Genomic DNA, 24062 nt, shown 5'->3' on the forward strand with positions numbered 1-24062 from the left:
ACTAGTGAAGATTTGGTAACAAATAGTAGATAAAGTAACATTTTTCTTCCCTTTTAGTTACTCCTTTGAAAGTCAATGTGCTGAATATTCATTTTTTATTAGAACAGTATTCAGTGGCAAAAAAACCCTTTTCTCTTGTTTAATATCACATGTACATTGTAGGGGAATTTATTTAAATAGGGCTTAAGGATTTTTTTTTGCTGTCTAATTGTATTTTTACTGTGAAATTACATGCTGTATGTGCATAAAAGGTTGTTCAAGATAGTGTGAACACTTGACCTTTTTAATTTTTTTATTTTATTTTCGAAGAGAACTTGCATAACTGGATAAATCTAAATAAAAATATTTGTAGGCAAAGCAAATTTACTTTGCCTGCAGCACTCACTGTTCCTCCATTACAGAAGATACTTACATGTTTTTAAAAAATCTCGTGTTCCATTTTTCAGTAAAGTGTCTAAGCCTGGGGCTGTATAATTATTCTTGTATAATGAAACCAGAGATGACGTGCTGCTGGCCAAAAAAGAAAAAAAAAACAGGGAGAGAGAGCCAGAATCAAACCCTCTGCTATAGAATCATAGAACCGGAAGAGACCTTACAAGGTCATCAAGTCCAGCCCCCTGCTCTAGGCAGGACCAATCCCAACTAAATCAACCCGGTCAGGGCCTTGTCAAGCCGACACTTAAACACCTCGAGGGATGGAGACTCCACTATTTCTTTAGGTAACCCATTCCAGTGCTTCACCACCCTCCTAGTAAAATAGTTTTTCCTAATATCCAACTTGGACCTCTCCTTCCACAACTTGAGACCATTTCTCCTTGTTCTGCCATCTGTCACTACTGAGAACAGCCTCTCTCCATCCTCTTTAGAACCTCCCTTCAGGAAGTTGAAGGCTGCTATCAGATCTCCTCTCACTCTTTGCTTCTGCAGACTGCTATGGATGCAGGCAATCCATTCCAAATCCCGGAATGATATTCTCTATTAAGTAAATGGAAAATTCTTCACAGTAAGAAATATTCTGAATAAAATCAGCCCAGATTCGCAAAGTTCTTCATTGAGTTTGTATCAGTGTGGATACCACTGTAGGTGCACATGCAACCTTGTGTATGAGATATATATATATACCTTTGGAGGAGTAGTGTCTGTAGCTGTGTTTCATCATGCTCCCATTAAAAAGCATAAAAGGCAGAGCAGCTGTGACCCTCTTTTAGTTATCCTACTGCCAGTGACAGTGAGACAGAACCTAGTGAGTGGTACCTTCTTCAGAACTTCAAAATACATTTTTTTCCACAGATCTTCTAAGAACAACCTTTACTACTTCACATTCTCCCCACACTGATATAAATAGTTAGAATACAAGACTTTACAAGGATGAGTACCATTCTGGCCCTTCCTTAACGCTTGATAACACAGGTAGGGGAGACCACTAGAACCATCTACAAATGCAAGAAACCTGATCCACAAAAGATATGAAACTTCACATAAATATCCTGGAACTCAGAGCTATCAAGCTAAACCATATGGTATTGTTCCCTGTTCCAAAATTCCACAGTGCAAATCCTTATGTGCACTGCTCCATGTATATGAGCAAGGAGGCATTTCTTCATTACCCTAGAAGTTGTCAAGTTCTGGGCATGAGGCCAGATTGGATAGCTCCAGTGGTTTTTTACCTCCCAGAATTTAGTAACAATCTGGAGGACTTCCTGACAGACAAGCCATAAATGACAGTTGGTCCCTGTGGATTCCATCATAGAGACAATCTTCCATCCTTGGAGAACTCCTGTTTCGCCAGGGATGCCAAATATCAGAATTTTTGTTCAAGAAAGATCAGGAGCATGAGACCACTAGGAGGCACCTTTCTTCTGTAATGGAATCAAGGCCTCCTATATATCTTTTCGCAGATTCCACTGATTCCCGGAGTAATATTTACAATGAAACAAGTCAGAACCAGTGTTCCTTGGGTGGGTTAAATTTTCTTTTGGGTAGGTTGAAATTTCCTATGTGCACCACCTATATTGAGGCTGTATGTGGCTGTACAGTGTGTCCCAGTACAAACAAAAAACATAGGTATAAATAAATATTTAAACAGTCCATAGGTATGGAAGACATTATATTCTAACAAAGGATAATTAACAAGGAGCGAGCAATGCTTAAAATGTTTATTTACTTTTAAATCAAATTTAAAAAATTAACACTACACTTGGCATACATATATTATTGTCCTTTCTAACAACTCACGCTAGTAAACACACCGAAATGGGGCATACTGCAAATTGCTATATAAATAAAGCAAAGACATGACCATTCAGTAAAAGCCTAAAAAGTATGCACAGCTTTAAGATGCTAAACAAATCTGAGTCAACTAAAAATAATAATGCTCTCCTTGAAAATATTAATACAATATTTACTGACACTGGAAAGGAAAGTAAAAGGAATTCACTCAAGCTTTACACTTTCTCTGGGGAATGTTTCGGATCCATTCTATGCAAATGAAACAGATCTATAAAAGAGATAAAAGTTCTGGTTTGATACTTTCACTTTGTGTGTGTGTGTATGTGTCACTAACTCAAATTGTAGAAACTCTGAGAGCATTTGTCCAGAATCCAACTCCAGTTGAAAGGCCATTAATGAGTGACACAGGATTTTAAAAAAAAATTAAGATCAAAGTTTTCGGATATCTACAACACTAAAAAAAAAAAAAAACCTTCTTTAAAAGAATCCTTCCCTTTCTTACCTTAAGCTATGAACACCTATGTAAACCTTGTATGAAGTGTAATCATAGATATCATGAGCTAGACCTTTTGTTCCAGTATTCAAAAGCAGCCTAAAAGCTTTTAACCAACCTGAAATTTTGGCACCACCCCATATAGCTTGCCTCAGCCCAGAAGAGTGTCTTATGTCTGCAGCCCCCTCCTGTCCCAATCACGTACTTACTTCTTCCCTCCCTACCTCCCTCCAAAGTAATATAAAGTATTCTTCTATTTTATCAGATAGCTCTGAAGTATTCTGAACTATTAGCAAGGCGCTATGTAAAGAATAAAAATATGGAAAAGCAGTATAGATAAAACAAGAATATTTTAGACAAACTTTTAAAACATCTCAGGATTCTGATGACTTCTCAGACACTTCTAATTTTGCTCCTGGTTACTATCATGACCACAATTGTGTTTACACTGTTTTGTTTTACAGTACATAGTAGTTAACTGTATAATACTTATTTCTTTAATTTAAATCTGAAGGCTCTTATAGAGTAAAAAAATGCACAACTGCCTTCAAACCTAACATTGGTACAAAACAGCACACAGAGAAATATATCTGAATGTTCTCCTTTGAGTGGTGTCCCTGTGGGTACTCCACTCAGGTGGCAGTGTGTCCTCACATTGGCAATCAGAGATTTTTTTAGCCTAAAAGTGCCTTCCTACGCATGTGCAACAGCTGTCTCGCACTGTTTTCATCTGTTAGTTGCATGCATGGTGCGAGTCTCCCTCGTTCCTTTTCTACCTCCTCAGGAGAAGGCGGAGTTTACACCAGTGCTCTCCTCCCCATTGAAAAAGACAGGGAGATAGAGGCCAATCTTAGATATCAGGAAGCTCAACAAGTTCTTACATAGTAGCAAATTCAGGATGGTAATGCTGGGAATCATCATCCCAGTACTGGATGAGGGGGGACTGGTTCTCATCCCTCAGCCTTCAAGATGTGTACTTCCATGTAACAATACACCTGGCCCACAAAAGGTTCCTCTGCTTTATGGTAGGAAAAGATCATTATCAATATCGTATCCTCGATTTTGGACTATCAACAGCACCATGTGACTTCTCCAAGACTCTGGCAGTAGTCTCCATCTCTCTCAGAAAGCATGGAGTCGTCATATTCCCATGCCTCAATGATTGCTTAATCAAGGGGTCATCCCAACAATATACAATGATCATGACAGACCTTACTTGAGACATTTTCAACCATTGGGGTCTTTTAATAAATGTACAGGAATCTACTCTGGACCCCACCCAGATGCTACGGTGGCCAAGGTGTTTCTCCCTCTGATCCGTTTCCAAACACTGTGAGACATTGTACAAACAGTTCTATAGGCCCCAGTGACAACCGCCAGAACATGCCTCCAGGCCTCAGGACATATGGCAGCCACAAACTCTGTGGTCCCTCTAGTGAGACTGCACAGGAGATGCCTACAAGCCAGGCTAGCGTCCATGTACGTCCTATCCAGCACACCCTCACCAAGCAACACCACTTGTGTTCACATCGCTGTGATAGTGAATCTCCCCGTACTATGTTCTCTTCAGAGTCCCCTTCCATTGCCCAGATGCCTCATGGGTAATCACTATAGACACTTCCCTTCTAGGTTGTGGAGCTCACTGCAGGTACCACACGGTGCAAGGCGGATTGTCACAGGAGACAAGGCTGCACATCAATACTTTAGAATTCCGAACAGTCCACAACACTTACCTCCATTTCTTACCAGTGATCCAGAGTCACACTATATGTGTTGTCATGGGCAACACTCCCTGTATGTATTACGTCTACAGACTGGGTATGCCCGATCATGCTCACTATGTGCCGAGGCAATCAGGTTCTGGAACTGGTGCATGAAAAATAGCATTACACCGACCGCAATGTAAATACTAGGCCAACAGAATACCAGAACAGACAAGCTGACCAAAGAATTTTACCAACACCATGAGTGGGAACTCAGCCTGACAATCATCGTACCCATTTTTCAGCAATGGGGGTTCCCAGTCATAGACTTCTTCACCACGAAAATCAACCACAAATCCCATCATTTCTGCTCCCTAGGTGCCAGGGCAAACACTCTGCAGGGGACACGATTATCATACTATGGACAGCTCCTCTTTCATACTCATTCCCTCTGATTCCCCCAATCACCAGGGTAGTCTGCAAGATCCAAGAGGAACATGTGAGGGTCACCTTAATAATACCATGCTGGCCAAGACAACATTGGTTTCCATACCTCCATTACCTATCAATCACCAAATGCATTCAACTCCCTGCCACTCCTTAGTCACTAACTCAACACAACAGGCAAACCTATCATCCAAACCCTCAGAATCTGAAGCTTACTGCTTGGATTCTCCTTGGTTCCAGAATAATGAGCTTACCTGCTCCCAGAGGATATGTCTACACAGCAAAGTTATTTTGGGATTTCAGAGGTATCCCAAAATAGCTACCGTGTGTCTTTTGAATGCGTCCACTATTTCAAAATATAGCAGACGCGCTATTTCGCCATTCCTATAAACCTCATTATACGAGGTATAAGGGATGGCTTGCAATAGCGCTGTATTTTGAAATTTGGCGCTTTGTATACAGTGCCAAATGACGAAATAAGCTATTTTGAAATAGACTCAAAATAAGCTACGCAATTTGCATATCTTATTTCAAGTTTCGGGTGCTGTGTAGACACACCCAGAGAGTGAAACAGATCCTCCTTAGGTGTACCTCATGGAAGGAAGTCAACTGCTATCAAAACAAATGGAAAAGGTTTCAGGAATGGTGCAGTCAACACAATCTACAACCACATACCTTCCCAATACCTTCCATATTGGAATACTTAATGGAACTCAGTGACGCAAGGCTCTCCATCAGCTCCATAAGAGTCCATCTGTCAGCCATCACCATTTTCCACAAGTTGGTGAGTGACATCTTGGTGTTCACCCATCCCATCACTAAGCAGTTCCTAGCAGGTCTATGAAAGCACAACCCCACATACGTCCACTTGGGACCTAAATCTTGTGTTAGACTCCTTAACGAGACCTCCCTTTGAACCCTTAGCAACACATGGTCATGAAAGTGTCCTTTCTTGTCGTGATCACATAGACACAACGAGTAAGTGAAATTGCATCCCTTATTGGAAGAACCAACCATATACACTCTTCACTAAAGATAAGATTATTCTCAGACTCTATCCAAAGTTTCTACCAAAGATTATCTATGACTTCCACATTGAGTCCATTTGTCTCCGCACAGAGCATATCCAGATGGATAGCAACTTGCATAAATACTTGCTATAGACTCAGAAACAGGGAACCACTGCAAGCGGTCGCTGCACACTCCACCCCAGCAATAGCTGTATCTGCCGCCTTTGTACATAATGTCCTGCTAGCTGACATCTGCAGGGTGGCTACATGGTCTTCCACACACACTTTCAAACATTACATGTTATTGCAAGGACCAGGACCTACCATCTCTGTGGTTGACTCTGTCCTTGCCTCTGCCAGTATATGACTCCAAAGTTCCACCTTCACAATGGTGGGTACTGTATTTTACTTACCTGAGTGGAGCACCCACAGGGACACCACTCAAAGGAAAAGAAGTTACCCACCCTGTGAGTAACAATCGTTCTTCAAAATGTGTGTCCCTGTTGGTGCTCCACTACCCTCCCTTCTTCCCCTCTACTTTGGAGTCCATTACAGGATTTCTAGTAGAGAAGGAATGGAGGGAGACATGCGCCACATGCACAACTAACGAACAAAAACACCACAAGACAGTTGCTGTGCATGTGTGGCACGGGAAAACACTGCTATACTACAAATCTTCGATCACTGGTGCGAGGATGCACTCACCTGAATGGAGCATCCACAGGGATACACATCTCAAAGAACCATTGTTACTGCACAGGGTGAATAATTTCTTCTGCTGTCTAGGAATGAGACTGAAAATATGTGATCACCTACCTATTATTCAAAATCAAAGCCACTTCTATAAATTCATCCTTTAGACTTTCCAGTGCACTTCGTCTCATTTGTACATTCTAATTGCAAAGTCCTTAGGATAGGGGCTTTCTTTTTTTGTCCTAATCTTGCACTATCTATACATAAGAAATAATTCTTTAATTATTTACTTTATTTTTCTTTAGGAATTTTATATAGTAAAACCTGTGTTATCTGGCACGCTTAGGGATTAGGGCGATCCAGTTATCTGAAAATTCCAGTTATCTGAGGATCCCATCAACTTGGGGAAAAACCAATGGACAATAATAGTAAAATTCAAGTTTTTAATATTGGTAGTTTTGTAGTGTGAGGCAGTTGGTCTCACATTTCTATTTTGAGTTAAAAATGATTAGTACTTATTAAAGAAAAAATTATTAAGCCAGTCATGGTAAACCAAGCCTGACCTATGCACCTGAAGATGTGACAGAATTGTAGCTGGTGGCAATGCCGGTTAACAAAGTTTTCTGGTTAACAGAGTGCTGGATAACAACGCTTTCACTGTAATTGTTTTAAATTGCACAAAGGGACAGATTTTGACTTTTTTTAAAAGAATCTTTAATTCTGTGATTTTTATTAAAGGCTAGACATGTGTAATTAATAGATTACAAAAAAAACCTGTGACTTCATTTACATTCCTGGGGCGGGGTTATGACATTCTTTTCTAATGAAAAATATTTTGTTCGTGGTTTTATTTTTAAATACATGTTTGAAATTATAAAACTGGTCCAGGTAAAATTTATATGTTAAATTCAGTGTATCGCTTGTAACATTTTTTTTCCTAGATTACACCACCGCCATCACTGTCAGATCCACTTAAAGAACTTTTTAGACAACAGGAAGTTGTAAGGATGAAATTGCGTTTACAGCACAGTATTGAAAGGGTAAGACTACAGAAAAACTAACATTGCTTTTAGATGTGAACTCCTGTTTTAAAATTCAGAAAAAAGTTGCACGTATTCATACTACAGATGAAACTAGAAATAACACTGTATAATTTTAGTACTGTACATGTGGTAATATACAAAACATTGCTTTATATATGAACACAATAACTTTTGTTGCTTACTGTCAGGGTGATCAAACACTTGAATAAATTGCCCAGGGAGGTTGTGGAATCCCCATCTGTGGAGATATTTAAGAGTAGGTTAGATAAATATCCATCAGAGATGGTCTAGACAGTATTTGGTCCTGCCATGAGGGCAGGGGACTGGAGTCGATGACCTCTCGAGCTCCCTTCCAGTCCTAGTATTCTATGATCATCTACCCTAAAGCTCCTCATTGATGCAGATATCTGAGAATTTGAAATTCAAGCAGACCACATTGCAATGATTCTGACCTCCGTCATTAGGCAGAAAGAGAGACCAAACAAAATATTTTAGTCAAACCCTCTATTGTTCATGCTTAAAAATAGAGAGCAAATATGGTCAAAACAATTTTAAAGGATTAGAGCAGAACATTATTGTTGTAAAAAACATAGGGCATATTTACTTATTTTAAATTATACTTGCAATTTAATTCAGTGGCATCATCATCTAGATCCACATCTTTCAGTTTCTAAAGAAATTTCTAGAATGGAAATTCACAAGTTATTTTATTTTTCTTTGCCATTTTGAATGTCATCAAATTTCTAATGAAAACAAGACAGAAAAATAGGGGTATGTTGTTGCTTCTCACTAGAGCCTTTAAAGACCTGAAAAGAATTTTGGTGTGCAAATATATTTTAGAAATTAAAATTAAAATCACAGTTTTACGAACTCTACATTAACTCTATATGTTAATATTTTTATGCAATTAGGAAAAGCTTATTGTATCCAACGAACAAGAAGTTCTGCGTGTCCATTATCGAGCTGCAAGAACTTTGGCTAATCAAACGCTACCATTCAGTGCCTGCACCGTACTGCTAGATGCTGAAGTATATAATGTACCCCTGGACTGTCAGGTAAAAGGAGACTTGTTTAAAAATTTCATAACATCTAGTTAGGTGATTCTCCTAATACAGCCAGTCCCTGAGTTACGAACGCATCGATTTACAACCATTTGTATTTACAACCAAACTCCTATACAGCCAGAACCCGAGTTATGAACAAAATCCACACTTACGAACAACGTGGCCGTACGTCAGTGAATGTAATCTGATTTACGAACACATCGAGATACTACTAAGTGCTTGGAACATAACTCGTTCGTAAGTCGGGGACCGGCTGTACTTATCTTAGAAAAGTACTTGTAAGTCTGACTGGAGAGAAAATAATTGGGTAAAATCTGGTACCATTGAAGTCGATGGCAAAACTCCCTTTGACTGTCAGGATTTTGCCCAATGTGGGTCAGATTGTGATTAGCTCCTCCTGTGTGGTGCACAAGAAGAGGCGCAGACAGAAAGTTATCAAGTTTCCCCATTTTACAGCATACATCTCTTTTCTGTCTCTGAAAAGAACTTATAATAGTGTGGTAAGGGCTAATAATTGTATTTTCACCTCTGAAATCTATCTTAAATTACAAATGAAAATGACTTGGATGGTCACAATCCAATCCTAAACCAAAAAACAATTTGTCAAAATTTAAAATTATTTTTGTCTTTGCTAGTCTGTTCTTGAGTGTCTGGAGCATGGATGGTGGTGAGATTTTGCACAAATGTTCATTGGAAATCTTTGTGAAGAAGGGTGGGAAGGTATTGGACACAGATGTTGCTAGACCAGAGAGTCCCAAACCAGAGAGGTTCAACCTGTACTTAAGTCTCTTACTTTTCAGAGACTCTCATTCATATACCTGGTATACAGCAGATAATTTTGTGTGTCAGAATACGCACACTCCCTTCTTTAGTAAGCATGGTAACTTTATGTCTTTTGTGGTGTCAGCCTGTAAAATCTTGATATATTGAATCTAGTTATAAATACGCTAACCTGATGCGCCGTCTGATGGTTTCAGACACTATCCGGTGGTCCCGGGACATTTACATCGAACATGTCACTGGCCACCGCCAATTCCAACTCCCAGAACCACAGCCCACCTGAACCTCAAGGATCAATTAGAATAGCAATGTGTGCCACCATCCCCCCTCCCTCCTCCCCCGTGTGCATGTAGTTGTTGAGTGAGTCCAATTGTCTAGGTCCCGCAACCTCCCTCCCCCCCTCTACGCCCCCCGTCCCCCATAACTCTGCCACTACCTCCATCCCTACCCTAACTTCCCCTACTAATACTTATTAAAAAAAAAAAAAAAAAAATCTCCCGGGTATGTAACACGACCTGACCAAGAGGACACGGATGCAGCTGAAGAGGACGCCGTGGGACCCACTCCTGTCTCCGGAAATACTCCCCTGGTAACCAACCTCTTAACCCTTGTGCTTCGTCTCCCGGCGCCGATCCTGGGCCCGTATCCTGCCCCGCCTGGTCAGTCATTACTTTCCACACTCAACTTATCCACCATTTACTTGCTCAGGGGGGTTTCCTACCCCCCCTCCAGGCGGGAGCAACAACGGGGACCAGGATACGGTAATAAGGGAAGCCAAGGGACACGGAAGTCGGGGAACTGAAGGTCTACTATGCTTATGCCTACACATTCTCAACACAGAACCAGGAGCAGATCGTGGATTACACCTGGGGCATAGGTCTGATTAGTATGGGTGTGTCAGTACCCCCCCAACCACTAGACTCCCTGCCCCTACTAACCCCCCTACCCTACCCCCCAGACCATTCCACTATCCAGCTCCTGTCCCGTACATATGGAGGAATGACTGCGAGTGTGACTGTGTAGGTTTAAGTATGTATGTATGATTGAATTGTACCTCCCCTCCCGCTCCCCAAAATATAGACCGCTAGAACCTTCACCCGACTCCGTCGCAAACCAGGCACGCTTGCCCTCCCACAACGGACAGCCCACTCAATTGGTCCCATGATCCCCGCATTCACTCCCAGGCACACTGACCCTGCGTACGCCCCCCACAACCCAACCAATGGTGCGATGCTCACCCTACCGAATCCAAATCCAACCCACTTAAACTACCAGTTAAACCTCAGAATGAGCACCGCCACCAAACCCCCATCCGCTACCCAGATAACCACCCCATTGGCCGTCTACATCCGGGGCCCCACACCCCCCTTGTTTCCATTCACTTTGGGCTTCTAACTAGCCACACTCCAAACCCCCCCGCCCCAAGCCTCCCCCTCCCTCAGGAACTACCTATTCTTCGCACCCCTCAACGAAAGGCCTAGGTCATCATTCCAAAGGAGGAAGGCACCCCACCAATGGGCCCCCCCGGGGGGGCCCAAACGCCCCACCACGGGCCATAAACCCAGGCCCCCAGGGCATAGATCCCCCCTACCACCGTACCTCAAGCCGGCTACCGGATGTACCAATTCTCTCAGTCTTACTTGTTACTCAAAATTGTCTATCATAATTTATGTATTGTTTGTCTTTAAAAATTCTCTAATAAACGTCAATCTGTTATCGAAAAAAGAATTGTTTATGGAGGCCTCCCCTAAAGGGGGATGCTTGCCACCTTGTGGTCAGGTATGAGTACAGCAATTTGTCTTCTTCCATGACCTCTCCCCTTTTCAGTAATAATTCTGTCTTGTAGGTCTATGCCCCTGCTTTTGTGGATCAGCCCCCTCTCCAGCCAGTTTACACATCACACTCCACCTTTTACGGTATACAGAAAGAAAGTTTGATCTCAGAGAAGACTTTCAGCACCTGAAAGGGCTTCAGAGCTTTCACCTTAGTTTAAGGATTTTGGTATCTTGGTTCTTGATCAGCTTGCTTCCTGTGGTGGATTTTCCACCAAAATAAAAGCCCCTGTTGTCATATCTTTTGGAGTTGGCCATGGAGCCTGAGGTCTAGCCTAGGGCCCAATGGTAGACAGCTAAGTTCTGCACTTTGGGATGCCAAGTTGTCTCATTGGATCACTTCTTACCTAGGTCCCTTTCTTCCCCATGGGGTAAATTAAATAACCACAAATAAAGTTTCTGATTGTTCATAATCAGTCAGCAGTCTCTCCTTTTCTTTGTTGCTGGGTCTCAGGCAACAAGAGCTCCCGGGCCATACTTGGCCAGAGCTCAGAGCAGAAGTCTGTTCCCTTCCATTGCCTGTGGCCTCCTCTCCCTCCGAATAGCTCTTCTTCCCTTTTTAAACTCCATCTCTAGATTGTACAGATTTTGCAAGTATAGCAAGACAGAGCCATCTGGGTGATGGGATTTTAACCCCTTCTCCAGTGTGGGTTTTGTACACCCTATCATAATTCCACAAAATGAGTATTGTATTTTAATAAGCAATAAGTAATTGTTAACAACTTGCATTACTTCATTATTAGAAAAACTGTTTCTAATATGTTTCTTTCGTAGACTGATGACAGTAAAACATCAGTTAGGGATCGGTTTAATGCAAGGCAATTCATGTCATGGCTACAAGATGTAGATGATAAATTTGACAAATTAAAGGTATGTGTTTTTCAATTGTCCTTTGAAAGTCAAAAATTAACTACAAATGCAATTTCAAAGATGAGATGAATAACCCTTTGAATGCAACACCATGATTACTATAATAATGTAAAAGAAAAAAATCATTATCTTGACCAGTTTACTTTAGGTTGCTATGTTAAGAAATTATTTGGTGAAATAACCTGTCTTTTGCTAGTTTTAATTAAATATCCATGTATAATTAAGCAAAGTAAATAGTGCAGTAGATATTTCAGCTTTTTAAAGTTCCTTTAATGGTCTCTGATATTACTTAAATACAGTTTCTTTTTTAAATTTTTGTTTAAAATATTTGAAAACATTAACCTCGTTTTTCATTTTGAATAGACGTGTCTTTTGATGAGGCAACAGCATGAAGCTGCAGCTTTAAATGCTGTACAAAGACTGGAATGGCAGCTTAAACTACAAGAACTTGATCCTGCTACATACAAATCCATCAGCATTTATGAAATTCAGGAGTTTTATGTTCCTCTTGTTGATGTTAATGATGATTTTGAATTGACACCTATATGACAGTTGGCTGCCTTTCAATGGAGACAGCCTGAGAGAAATGGACAACAGGCAGAAATTAATGTATTTCTCTCTAGAGGTATAGCACTTACATCTGTAAAATAGCTCTTTGTCTAATAATCCAGGTATTATTTCAGAAAAATAATTCTCACAGTCTTGTTAAATATGGTAAATGGATGATGCTATGTCATTTAATAATAAATGGCATAAATTATACTGGATGCTAGTTCCAAAAAACATGTTCCCAGTAAATGCCATTATTTATATTTTAAAAGCTAACTACAACTTTGGAGCATATTTGTTTTAAAAAAATGACAAGATATGGTGAGTTAACAGCGCTGGAAGTTGTTAACAAGTAAAATAACCACTGAAAAGCATTTGATATTTAATAAAGCTTTGCTTTAAAGCTTTGTATTATGAAACTTCAGTAAAAGTTGAACTCCCACAGAAAAACATTGACAAAGCCTGTGGAAGAAATATAAGATTTGAAAGGAAAAGTCTGTTTGTTTTATTATATTTGTAAATGATTTGTACAGTTTTCTTTTTGGAAAAGATGTAATATTATCATCATTTTTAAATAATTTATTTTATACATATTGTGAAAATGTAAATAGTCTTGTAATTAATGTTGAAAACATGTACAAAAATAGATATTTTAACTGTAAAACTGTTTTGTCTAATGTTTTATTGGACCAAAGTTGTAGTTTATACTAAGTGTAGTGTATTTCTGGTTGGCAGTACTGTTAGTAAGGCATGTGTTTGATTTAGCTGCTTGTTTCATCACCATAACTATAGAAGATTTGAAACTGAACTGTGTTGCATGCTTCACTCAATTTAACTCCCTTACTTCAGCAACTGATACCCTAAAGACCTGTAATATTTACAAAACCACATTTCATATTAGTCTGCTATTGTGATGCCATACCTATGACTTATTATGATGAAAATATTTTTGTTTTTAAACTAAAACACCTTTTGCTCTTATATGGCGGTCTCACAATAGAGCCTATTTTTCCCAACAAAATGCCTTTGAATGAAAATTCTTAAATTGTACATTGTCTATTTTAATATTTACCTATCGAAGGATATGTAAATAGTTGTAAATATGTTTAATAAATTTTATTGGTCATGTTAACAAATGGTTGGATTTTTTAATTACATTAAATCTTGAAGCTTTAAATATTATTTAACAAAAATATTTTAAAATACTATAAGGCTTTATAAATGTGATAGTTGAAAGGGTCGAGAGAGTGAGTGTAAATAAATATACTGATCATCTTTGCAGATGTTTATAAATGGCTGATGATCAGATTAGATTTAATCACTTCTCTCATAGTCCTATAAGGGTTGGGAGCAGAAATTGCATTTAGCTATAGAAAAATTACCCTGTTTTGACATTTAACACTTTCCAGTCATTAACACTACAGGTTGAACCTCTCTGATCCAGCAATATCCATGGTCTAGCATAATTTTAGTTAGCCAGATGTCCATTTATCATGGGCATGGCCAAGTTTCCCACAGTCCCATAAAGTGTGTTTACAGCCCCAATCCTGGCTCTGTGTTCTATGCTGTTATTTAGCTCTCATTTGCCCCTAAATGTCTTCTGAGACTAGTAAGCAGTGGAAGTTTTGGCAATGCTTTGGTAATGGTTCAGCAAATTCTCTGCTTAGGTGCCACTCAGTTCCTGAGGTTGTCATTATTAGAGAGGTTCAACCTGTACTAATGTGTGGGTAATGAAGTAATTATTGGTAGAAGGTTTCAGGTATTTATGAAAAGATGTTTTTACTATCTAGTCCGGGGCGACCAACCCATTTAACAAAGAGGAGAGCCACAGCGGGAAAAATGCAAAGAGCCGCACCAGAATTGTCAAGCAAAAAAAAGAAAAAAAGCCCCCCAGAACAGAATTGTCAAGCAAAACCAAAAAAATAAAATAAAATAAAAAAAAGGTGGCTGCCCTTTTAAAACAGCCACCATCTTGAGCACCACTCCCTCAAGAGCCCATGCAGCTGCAAGGCTTGGAGCAACAGCTCTGGCTTCTGGGCACTTGGGAGAGGGGCAGGTGAAGAAAGCCCTGAATCCTGACTCTCCCCAAGAGCCACCCCAACTCCCCACACACCTCTACCAGGTGGCACAGGGACCCTGCGCAGAGCCAGGACCCCTTCCCCTGTGGGAGGGGTGGATGAGTGGGGCCAGGGGCAGGGGAAGCGGGGCTGAGGTGAGAAGATAATAGGGGAATTGGGAACTGGGGTGTGATGGGGATAAGGCTCAGAGGGTTGGGGGTTTTGGGAGTAGATTTTATGTTTCTCACTTGTGTGGATCACCACACCTGCCATAAATAAAGAAAACATTTAAACCTTTTGTGTTGGACATAAATTAATATTTTACTTTATTTAAAATGAAGTTTGATAAACTAACATGAGAAAGTTAAAACACTTAATCTGTTTAATAATTTAAATTAAACTAATGTCTGCAGCACTAGCAAAATAGCTTGGGTGTAATTATGTAATTAACTGTGAGTTTCCATTAGCAACTGGTGGTCTGCAGAAAGGTTTACATTGAGGTTAAAAAGTTTGAGAACCACTGAGGGCGAGTGCTGCCCTGCTGCAGCTCCAGGGCTGGGTGGCGGGGGGGGGGGGGGGCTGAGGAGAGAGGAAAATGCATAGGAGGCCCCCCTGGCCAAAGCTGCATTGGCTCCTTGTTGCATGGCTCTCTCACAAGAAGACAAGAATGCCATGGACCGGACCCCCGCTGGACACCCTAGAGTCACCCACCCATCCTGGCCTTGGCCATTTCCCTGACCCCCCCCCCCACACACACACACACATAGCCACCTTGACCCCAGCCCATGTTGGCGATCCAGCACTGCACCGCCCTCCCCCCCCCCCCCCCCGCCCCCACAAGATTGGATCCAGCACAGCCTTCCTGGCAGGAGGGTGGAATCCCTGCGCCTCCATAACACATTCAGCTTCCAGGGAAGCCTATGTGCACTGTTCCTCCCCTCCTCATAGGAAAAACCGGAGCGAAGACCAAGCAGTGTGGAGACAGCCCCTCCCCTCTCCTGGGAGAGTGGCACAGCCCAGGGCAGGAGGGTTAAATCTTGGCACGCCACTTCAGAAAGGTTTGCCAACTCCTGACCTACCGCATTAAGAATGTTGATTGGTTTAAGAAATAATCAGGCTGAAAATAATCTGTGAAAAAGGCCTTATTTCATAGATTATAGTCAGACTTCTTCCAGAAGGTGCCTCTTACCCCAAATTCCCAATGTTTTTTTTTCCCTAAAAATTAAGTACATAACCCTGGCACCTGATAGTCACATGTGTAATAGGTGAAGCCTCTAATATGAGGAAGTCTTAAAGTAATCCAGACTCTTCTGCAGTCCAGGAACCCCTCTGCTGTGTTACAGAAGTCTAGAGAAAATTTTATTTATGTCAAAGTCTACCTCAATTGTCTTAGTAGGATTTTTAGATGTTTTATAGCAGCGATGGACAATAATTTTAATGGGAGGGGGGGGGACACTCCAAGATTTGGGTAAGTGGTCACAGTCCACACTTCTTTGGAGGGGCCATGGGGTCTGGAATGGCAGGTGGGATGTAGAAGGAAGCTTGGGATGAAGGACTGGGGTGCAGGAGAGAGTGTGGGGTCTGAGAGGGAGTTTGGGTGAAAGAGGGGGTTATGATCGGGGGCAGGGGCTTGGTGTGAAGGGTGCAGGAGAGGATTCTGGCCTGGGGGAAGGTTGTAAGAGGGGGTTCAGGGTCTGGGAGGGAGTTGTGACCAGAGGAGTTGGGGAGAAGGGATACAGAGTGTTTGGGTGGTGGCCTGGGACAGATAGGTGAGGGGAGAGAGGAGGTGGGGTGCCAGAGGCAGGCTCTGGCTTGGAAGCGCTTACATAGGTGGCTCCCAGCCAGTAGCTCTGCAGACTCCATGCCTGTGTGATGGGCGGTTGCTCCACATGGTTCTGGTCCAGCACGGGGAGGAGGTGAGGGAGTCAGACTTCATTCACTACCTCTACCTTCAACAAAATTTCTCAGCTCCTTTTGCCTGGAAACTGGCCAATGGGAGTTAAGGGATTTTGCTAGGGGTGAGGAGAGAATGCGAAGCCTTCTCCTCCCTGCCCAGCTTGCAGAGAAATTAGCAGTCTGTGTTTAAAGCGGCTGCAGTTGCTCTCTAGTAAGGGTGCCGGCGAGGCAGCCACGTGCCGGATCTGACAGTTTGACCAGCCTACTAGCCGCCTCTTGCCCACCCCTGCCTCATCCACTGGCATATACTCCATCCGCAAGGGCATACCACCAGTATCCAGGGGGCCCTCTTCAACCCCTTTCCTGGGGTTGTACTGGGCACCTTGCGACATCTACAGCCAATGCTATCCATCCTCCCAGGCATCTGATCATGACTTCTCACTCCTCTACCATCGCTAGCGTAACCATCCCCTCCTCTACCACCTCTGCTGGTCTCTGAGGAAGAGGCAGATGTCAACCTGGAGCCACTGTCTCTGCCAGACCCCACAGCTGCTTCCTCTTCACTGGATGAAGCACTTATTCCTCTCGCCCTTTCCCACCAGATGACCACCAGCAATATCATGACTTGCTCCAGAAAGTAGCAGCAGACCTAGGAATCCCACTGAAGGAACTTCAAGACAAGCAACACCAGCTCCTGAATATTCTCTAGTCTCACGAGTGGCACTACCCATTAATTAAGTCATTGTTCACTCAGCTTGGGCAGTGTTGCACATCCTTGTCTTCTATGTTTCCCATGTGAGTAGGGAGATGGTACCTGCTCAGAGTGCACATTTTCTTTGCACTTCCACTGGCCACCTTTCTTGTCATCCATGTGGCAGCTGGGTGGGCACATTTGCACCCACAGAAATCAACCCTTCCAGACCAGGCGGCAAAGCACGTGGACTTGTTGGGTAGTAAAGTATATTCCTCAGCCGTACTACAGTCCTGGAACACAAACTATCAGGAGCTGCTAGTCAAGAATGAGTTTAATAACTATGCTAGGCTGTTAATGTGGGCTTCTTTATTAATGTTAGACCTTTTCAGTAATCAGTTCAACTGAAATGGTTTAAGTTGTTTATTCGTGGGTTCACCATTTTGTTTTGTTCTAAACAGGTGAGCCTCCATTTTGATTAGTCTTCTTCCTTGCTCAAGGAAAAGGCGGGAAATCAGGGAAAGAGTGGGAAAGTGTTACTAGGCAACAGAAGTGCATGACTAGAGGGTGCGCAGAAGGATCAGGGCTCTCTTCCTTCTGCCTGCTCACTGAGAGGGTGCAGTGAGTGCTGCTCAGACAACTGATTACTGGCTTGGAGTGTTGGTTGTTATTAAGGTGGGATAACATCTGATGGGGAACACTCTTACAAGCATGGATAGTTGGATTAGACAGGGCTAACACATACCCGATATGGCGCAAAGGGGCTAGAGTGGGTTCTGAGTTAGGGCCTAGACTAAGCTCCGACTGCCACTGAGTCGTTCCTGACCCCTGTTATCCGGAGAGGAGACTTGAAGTCAGCTTTCCCTGGAGCTGGGTAAGACAGGAGGCCTAACATCAGCTGCCCCCCTCTGTTGTGCGTGTTGTTGCTGTGTGTGAAGCCCTCAGTTTCCAGACCCAGTTATTCTATCCTTCCCTAGTCCTTTTTACCTTCCCTATCCTATAGACAATAAAGTATAGTTTCCTTTATAATTTTGTGTGTGGACTCCTCATTTGGTGCCCTGATAAACAGATGAAAGGGGTGAGAACCAGATAAGAGCTTAGCAAAGGTCTGGGACAAACTGCCACCAAACCAATGGCAGGAGATTCAGGAGCTGATAGACAAGGGGCACCTGGTTGGCTAAATGGAGTTCCAGGCAGCTGTAAATGTGGCTAATGCATTCTTTCGCTCTCTCGTTATCATGCAGGATTTGTGACAGTCATCTGGCTTCCCAAGGGAAGTCCAAAATAAAATCAAAGACCTCCCCTTTGATAAGTACAAAATGTTTCACAGCAAGACGGACAAGTCCCTTCATTCTTCGAAAGATTCCAGGGCCACACTCCGGCTCCTCAACACAGATAACAATGGCTGCAGTTCCATCTATGCCTGCATGCACTCACCCAGCCAACTATCAATGCCAGCAGGACACACATAAGCGACACAGCTCTCAGTGACCATGCTTCCCTGCCTCTGTCATGACCTCCTCCTCCACCCTCTTTCACCAGCAGCCACAACCTCAGTTTTGATGTAGTCAAGACCCAGGAACCTCATTGGTTGTCACCCAAAAAGCCTCATGTTGTCTTTGCCTATTTTCCCATAACTGGAGTATTGGGTGCTGGAGATCATTTACCATAGACACTCCATAGAGTTTCTCTCATTACCCCTACATCAGTCCCCACCCCCAGATACCTCCAAGGGATCTTTCCCTTCAGTGCATTCTCCAATAAGAAGTGGACTCTTTCTTCTAAAGGGAGCCACAGAACAGGTCTACTTCCCTACATTGGATGAGATTTCTGTTCCCTGTACTTCCTCATCCTGAAGAAGGGCAAAGTGTGCTGCCTCATTCTAAACCTTCAGCTACTGAACACCTTTATCAGAAAATCCAAATTTTATGGGGTGATCTTGGCATCAATTATCTCAGCTCATCCTTGGGGAGCCTGGCTCACGATCTCATCTTGAGCTCACTTCCACGTGGACATTCACCTGGCCCAGTGGAAATTTCTATGTTTTTGGGTAGGACACCACCACTACCAATTCGCGATTCTTCTTTTTTTGCAAAGCCATGGCTCCACAAGTCTTCATGAAAGTTTTTGCTGTAATTTCACTGGCTCCTTGTCTTACTATCCCAAAAAGAACTCACCTCTAACATCCTCACCCTCTGCATTTTCCTGGCATTTCTAGGTATTTGCATCAACAAGGAAAGGTCAGTGCTCAGACCTACACAGATGATCCACTTTATTGGAGCATGGCTCGACTCCATCATGACAAGGACCTTTCTTCTGGTGAACCAATTCTCAACACTGGCAATCGTTATTGCACATGTGTTCCTAGCCATGCATCATAGTCTGTCACTATCTCTGTCTCCTTGAACATAGTGATAGAAATGTAGCCGTGTTAGTCTGGTGTAGCTGAAGCAAAATACAGGACTATGTAGCACTTTAAAGACTAACAAGATGGTTTATTAGATGATGAGCTTTCGTGGGCCAGACCCACTTCCTCAGATCAAAAAATCTTTGGCCCACGAAAGCTCATCATCTAATAAACCATCTTGTTAGTCTTTAAAGTGCTACATGTTCCTTGAACATAGGGCAGCCTGCATGTTTGTCCTCATATGCATTGACTCCTGATCTGGCTCTTTTCCATTGACAGACCCAAATGGACCATTTGGAGATCAGGGTCCTTATTCTGCAAACAGTGCTCACCTCTCTCACATGATGGCCTGATCCTACAAGGTCATAGTTGGTACTAGAGAATCATAAACTGCCCCTTTATTGTTTCAAGGTTGCCATAAGGGAAGCCAACTCCCTTCTTTCCTGAACAGACAATCTTTAATGTGCCTTTCCCCCTATTTCCACTCCTGCAAGAATTGCACAAGATTCACCTGAACTGAGCTATTGTGATTCTGTATTCTGGCCATGCCAATTCTGGTTCACAATCTCCACAGACTCTTCACCTGCACACCACTCTGCTTCGGGACACTCCCTGATGTCCTCAATCAAAATTGGGGCCAGGTCCAGCATCCCAAGCTAGGCCATCTGCTCCTCATAGCCTTCTATTTGGATGAGGTTTGGGGATAGACAGGGTATGTTCCACTCTGGTGTAAGACATCCTTATGCAAAGGAGGGCATCCAGCAGGTTCTGCTACATAGCTAAATGGAGACACTTTACCTCATGGGGTCACCGCCCTCACCGTCCACTGAGTGCTATATCTATGCCTACCATCCTCACCTACCTTCTCAATTTTACCCTTAGCTCTATACGAATCTACCTGTCAGTGCTCAGTGCTTTTGTCTCACTTGTGGACTAGGGATGTAAAATCCCGTTTAATCAGTTAACTTTTTTAAAGTTATGTTTAACCGATTAACCGTTTAAATGGGGACAGGCCAGAGGAACTGGGCCAGAGCAGCATGCTGTGGGCAGGGGCACTCCAGCCCACTCAGAACAGCCCCAACTTGCACCAGACTGGGCCCACCACAAGGGGGACTGCTCTGGCCAGGCTGGAAGGCCCCCCGCCACCCGCAGCAGAAGGCCCCTGCCAGTTAACCATAACTGGTAAGCGTCACCTGGTAAAGATGATGATCATCGCTTAACCAGTTAACCATTCACATCCCTACTGTGGACAGCTCCACTGAGTTTATACAACTCTACCACCATCCATTTCATGAAGGGTTTACTCAGTACCTTCCTGTTAGTACTCAAGCCTACTCCCCAGTTGGACTTGAATCTTGTTCTCTCAGCCCTCATAAAGCCACCCTTCCAGTCACTGGCAACAAGCTCCCACCTCTCATGCAGCTGATATTCTTGACAGTCATTACCTCAGCCAAACAGGTCAGTGTACTATGGGTGGTGCCCCCTCTGTCCTTTTTGCCTGTCTCCCCACCATAATCAGAGCCCACAAACCTCCTGCCCCCCCTCCCCACTGCATCCAGAGCCACAAGACCTCCTACTTCCTCACATAGCCAAAGCCCTGATACTCTTGGCCTAGCCAGAGAAGCCCCGATATCCTCTGTGATCTTCTTGTAGATTAGGGAAATTACTGAGGAATCTAGGAAGCTGAATAGCCCATACTATCTACTCAGGAACCCCAGAACTTGCATGAGGCATAATAAATTAAAAACTTCCTTTGCCCCAAACCCTGTAACTGAGGGTCTGATGGAGGCAGAAGCATCAGGGAAGACAGAGCCATCCTTGCTGCTTATACCCTCCATCCATCCTGGCAACCCCTCCTCACAAGAATAAAGTTTTCTTTTGGTTATACCCTAAATAACTCCCGAAATTGTGTTAAAGTTCCACCTAAATCAGTGCATCCACCTACATGTTTTCTGCCATAAGCCCACAAACCTCCCACACTGACAGAGTCCTGTACTCCCTCAATATCCACCATACATTCTACTACCACAGGACTTGCTCATTTTGCACATGGCCAAAACTATTTGTGACCGTGGCCATTGACAACTGATTCAGTCCTCTCATCCAAGTGAATCTCCAAATGGGTTTCCAGGTGCATCTGCGAATGCTACACACAATCAACATACTTCCACTTGATGGAGACATAGGGCACTCTACGTGAGTGCAAGCAGCCACACTGACCTGCCTCAAAGATGACTCCCGGCAAGACATATGGCATGTAGCAACCTGGCATTCCATCCACGTGTTCACATACTACTATGTCATTGCTGAAAGTAGTAGCTACAGGCTCTGCTGTGGGCCAGCTTGTCCTGCTGACTGCACTTTCACTGGCATCCTCACATCTACCTCTTCACTGATCACTGCTTGCTAATCACTCAGGTATCTTTCATAAAAGATGGATACATAAGGGATCAGAGTGGATAAAAATCAGAGTGGGTTTTTTTTTTTAATAAATCAGGTTTTTTAAATTTAAAATCTGATTTTTTAATTTAAATTGGATTTATTTTTTTAAATCAATAAAATACTCAATTTCTCATTTCAAAAATAAGTTACAGTTTAATCTAATCAAAAGCATGCTATACCTACACCTACATTGTCATAAAAATAAATTACTTGCTCTAGTCTGTCCAGTCTAACTACCAGCTCTCGCTTCTTAAAAGTTCTGGGCTTTCAATTCCTGTTTCTCAGCAGACTACAAAGTGCAAAGAGCCACTGGCTGGATAGGATTGTTTTAGTTCTGTGCTTATATGATGGTGGAGCTTAGCCAAGCACAGTAGAGCAGTTAGTTAAGCCATTGTCTTAAAGACAAAGACAATATATTGGAAAGGATGGAGGTAGCATAGAAAGGAACAGTGAAAAGTACTGGGGGAAAAAAAGGAAGCCATTATTCAGAACACTCATAGCTTCCTATATTCCCCCCACTTTTGCCACAGACAAGTGCCATCGCTTCTAGACATAAGAGAGACCCTATCTGGAATAGTTTGAAGAAATTTGTTCCCTGGGTAAAAAAAGAGAGAGTGTCAAGTGTAAGCAGTGCAAGAAGATGCAGGGCCTAGTTGTGAGAACGAAACATCATAAAGAAAACTGCTTATTGGGAGAAAATGATGTGGATATTGACAAGTAAATTCCCAAGCTGTTTACTGTGTTGGATGTTGCTAGGGGAAAAAAAGTTTAGTTTAGCTAATCCTTATGGCTTGTTTAATTAGTTAACAAGGTTTAGACTATCACTCAAGTATACAATACAGAAAGCTGCAATAAGAGAAATCTAGATTTGCCAGTTGCTGCTGATGGTAATTTTGATTCATATTACATAAGACATTACCCTTATTTTGGAACATCCTGGCCATAGATGCCGTAAGTCCATTCCCTATTTTACTTCAGCATAACTCAGCTCTTCCAAGGGAATCCCATTCCATACCCTGTCATAGTGAAGCTGCCTCCCTGTGAGCCAGCTGAATTTAACTGATACCACTAAATAATAAGCAACAGCTAATTGGTTAAACAATTAATTAATTAAACTCTAACATCCCTACTGTAGGCACAGCCAGTCATTGCTGTTTTGGTAATTTGATTTAAATCAATGATTTTTTTGTGATATAAATAATCTTGATTTAAATTAGTCTACCTAGATAGGGACCACAACTTGAAAAAAGAAGAGGTCACTTATCCTCAACTGGAGGTTCTTTGAGATGCATGGTCCCCATTTGTTTTCCAAGACCTGCCCTTCATCTCCTTTACTGTGAATTCAAATACATAATAAGAGGCCCACTGGAGAGACATTGATTTGCACAACCAGCTTCAAGCATGAGGGGATGCATCCTGCTAAAAACACTTCTGGACACAGGAGTGTGCACACCCACTCGTGGAATACAAAAAGGGATCACATCTCTAGAAGAACCTCCGGCAACAAAGCACGACTTTATAGATCTCAGCCATATACCTTCTCCTGGCTCCTCTCTGTTCTCAGTTCAACAGTCTGGGCTGGTAGCATCTGGCCTTGCATGGAAGCTGTCGCCCACCCTCCAACTGCTGCCCATGGCCCTTCTCTGTACTTTTCCCAAGTCCAGTGTAACTCTTTAGAGGGAGGCCACCAGAGCAGCCCAGGGCATTCAAGCCTATTTTCCACTCCAAACACGCAGCGATTCAGTCCAGTGTTAAAATGTGGAGCAGCTGCCACATCTGGGGCCCGCCTGCTGCAGAGGTGGCCAGGCCTCAGGGGCTGGGCCGCCCTCCGGCCGGGGAGCCCTTTGCAAAGTTTG

General features: G+C 42.7%; 1 protein-coding gene across 3 annotated transcripts in view; it reads left to right on the forward strand.

The window, feature by feature from the left end:
• Positions 1-13849, forward strand: part of ANKRD12 (ankyrin repeat domain 12) — a 133912-nt gene extending 120063 nt beyond the window's left edge. For all 3 annotated transcript variants that reach the window (XM_075920968.1, XM_006117461.4, XM_014570674.3), the window contains 4 exons: positions 7517-7615; positions 8530-8673; positions 12069-12164; positions 12528-13849. In XM_075920968.1, coding sequence (XP_075777083.1) covers positions 7517-7615; positions 8530-8673; positions 12069-12164; positions 12528-12713 — 525 coding nt within the window. In that variant the 3' untranslated portion in view covers positions 12714-13849. The remainder of the gene's footprint in view (positions 1-7516; positions 7616-8529; positions 8674-12068; positions 12165-12527) is intronic.
• Positions 13850-24062: the final 10213 nt, after the last annotated feature.

The sequence above is a fragment of the Pelodiscus sinensis genome, chromosome 2 (genome assembly GCF_049634645.1).
Source record: "Pelodiscus sinensis isolate JC-2024 chromosome 2, ASM4963464v1, whole genome shotgun sequence".
NCBI lineage: Eukaryota > Metazoa > Chordata > Testudines > Trionychidae > Pelodiscus > Pelodiscus sinensis.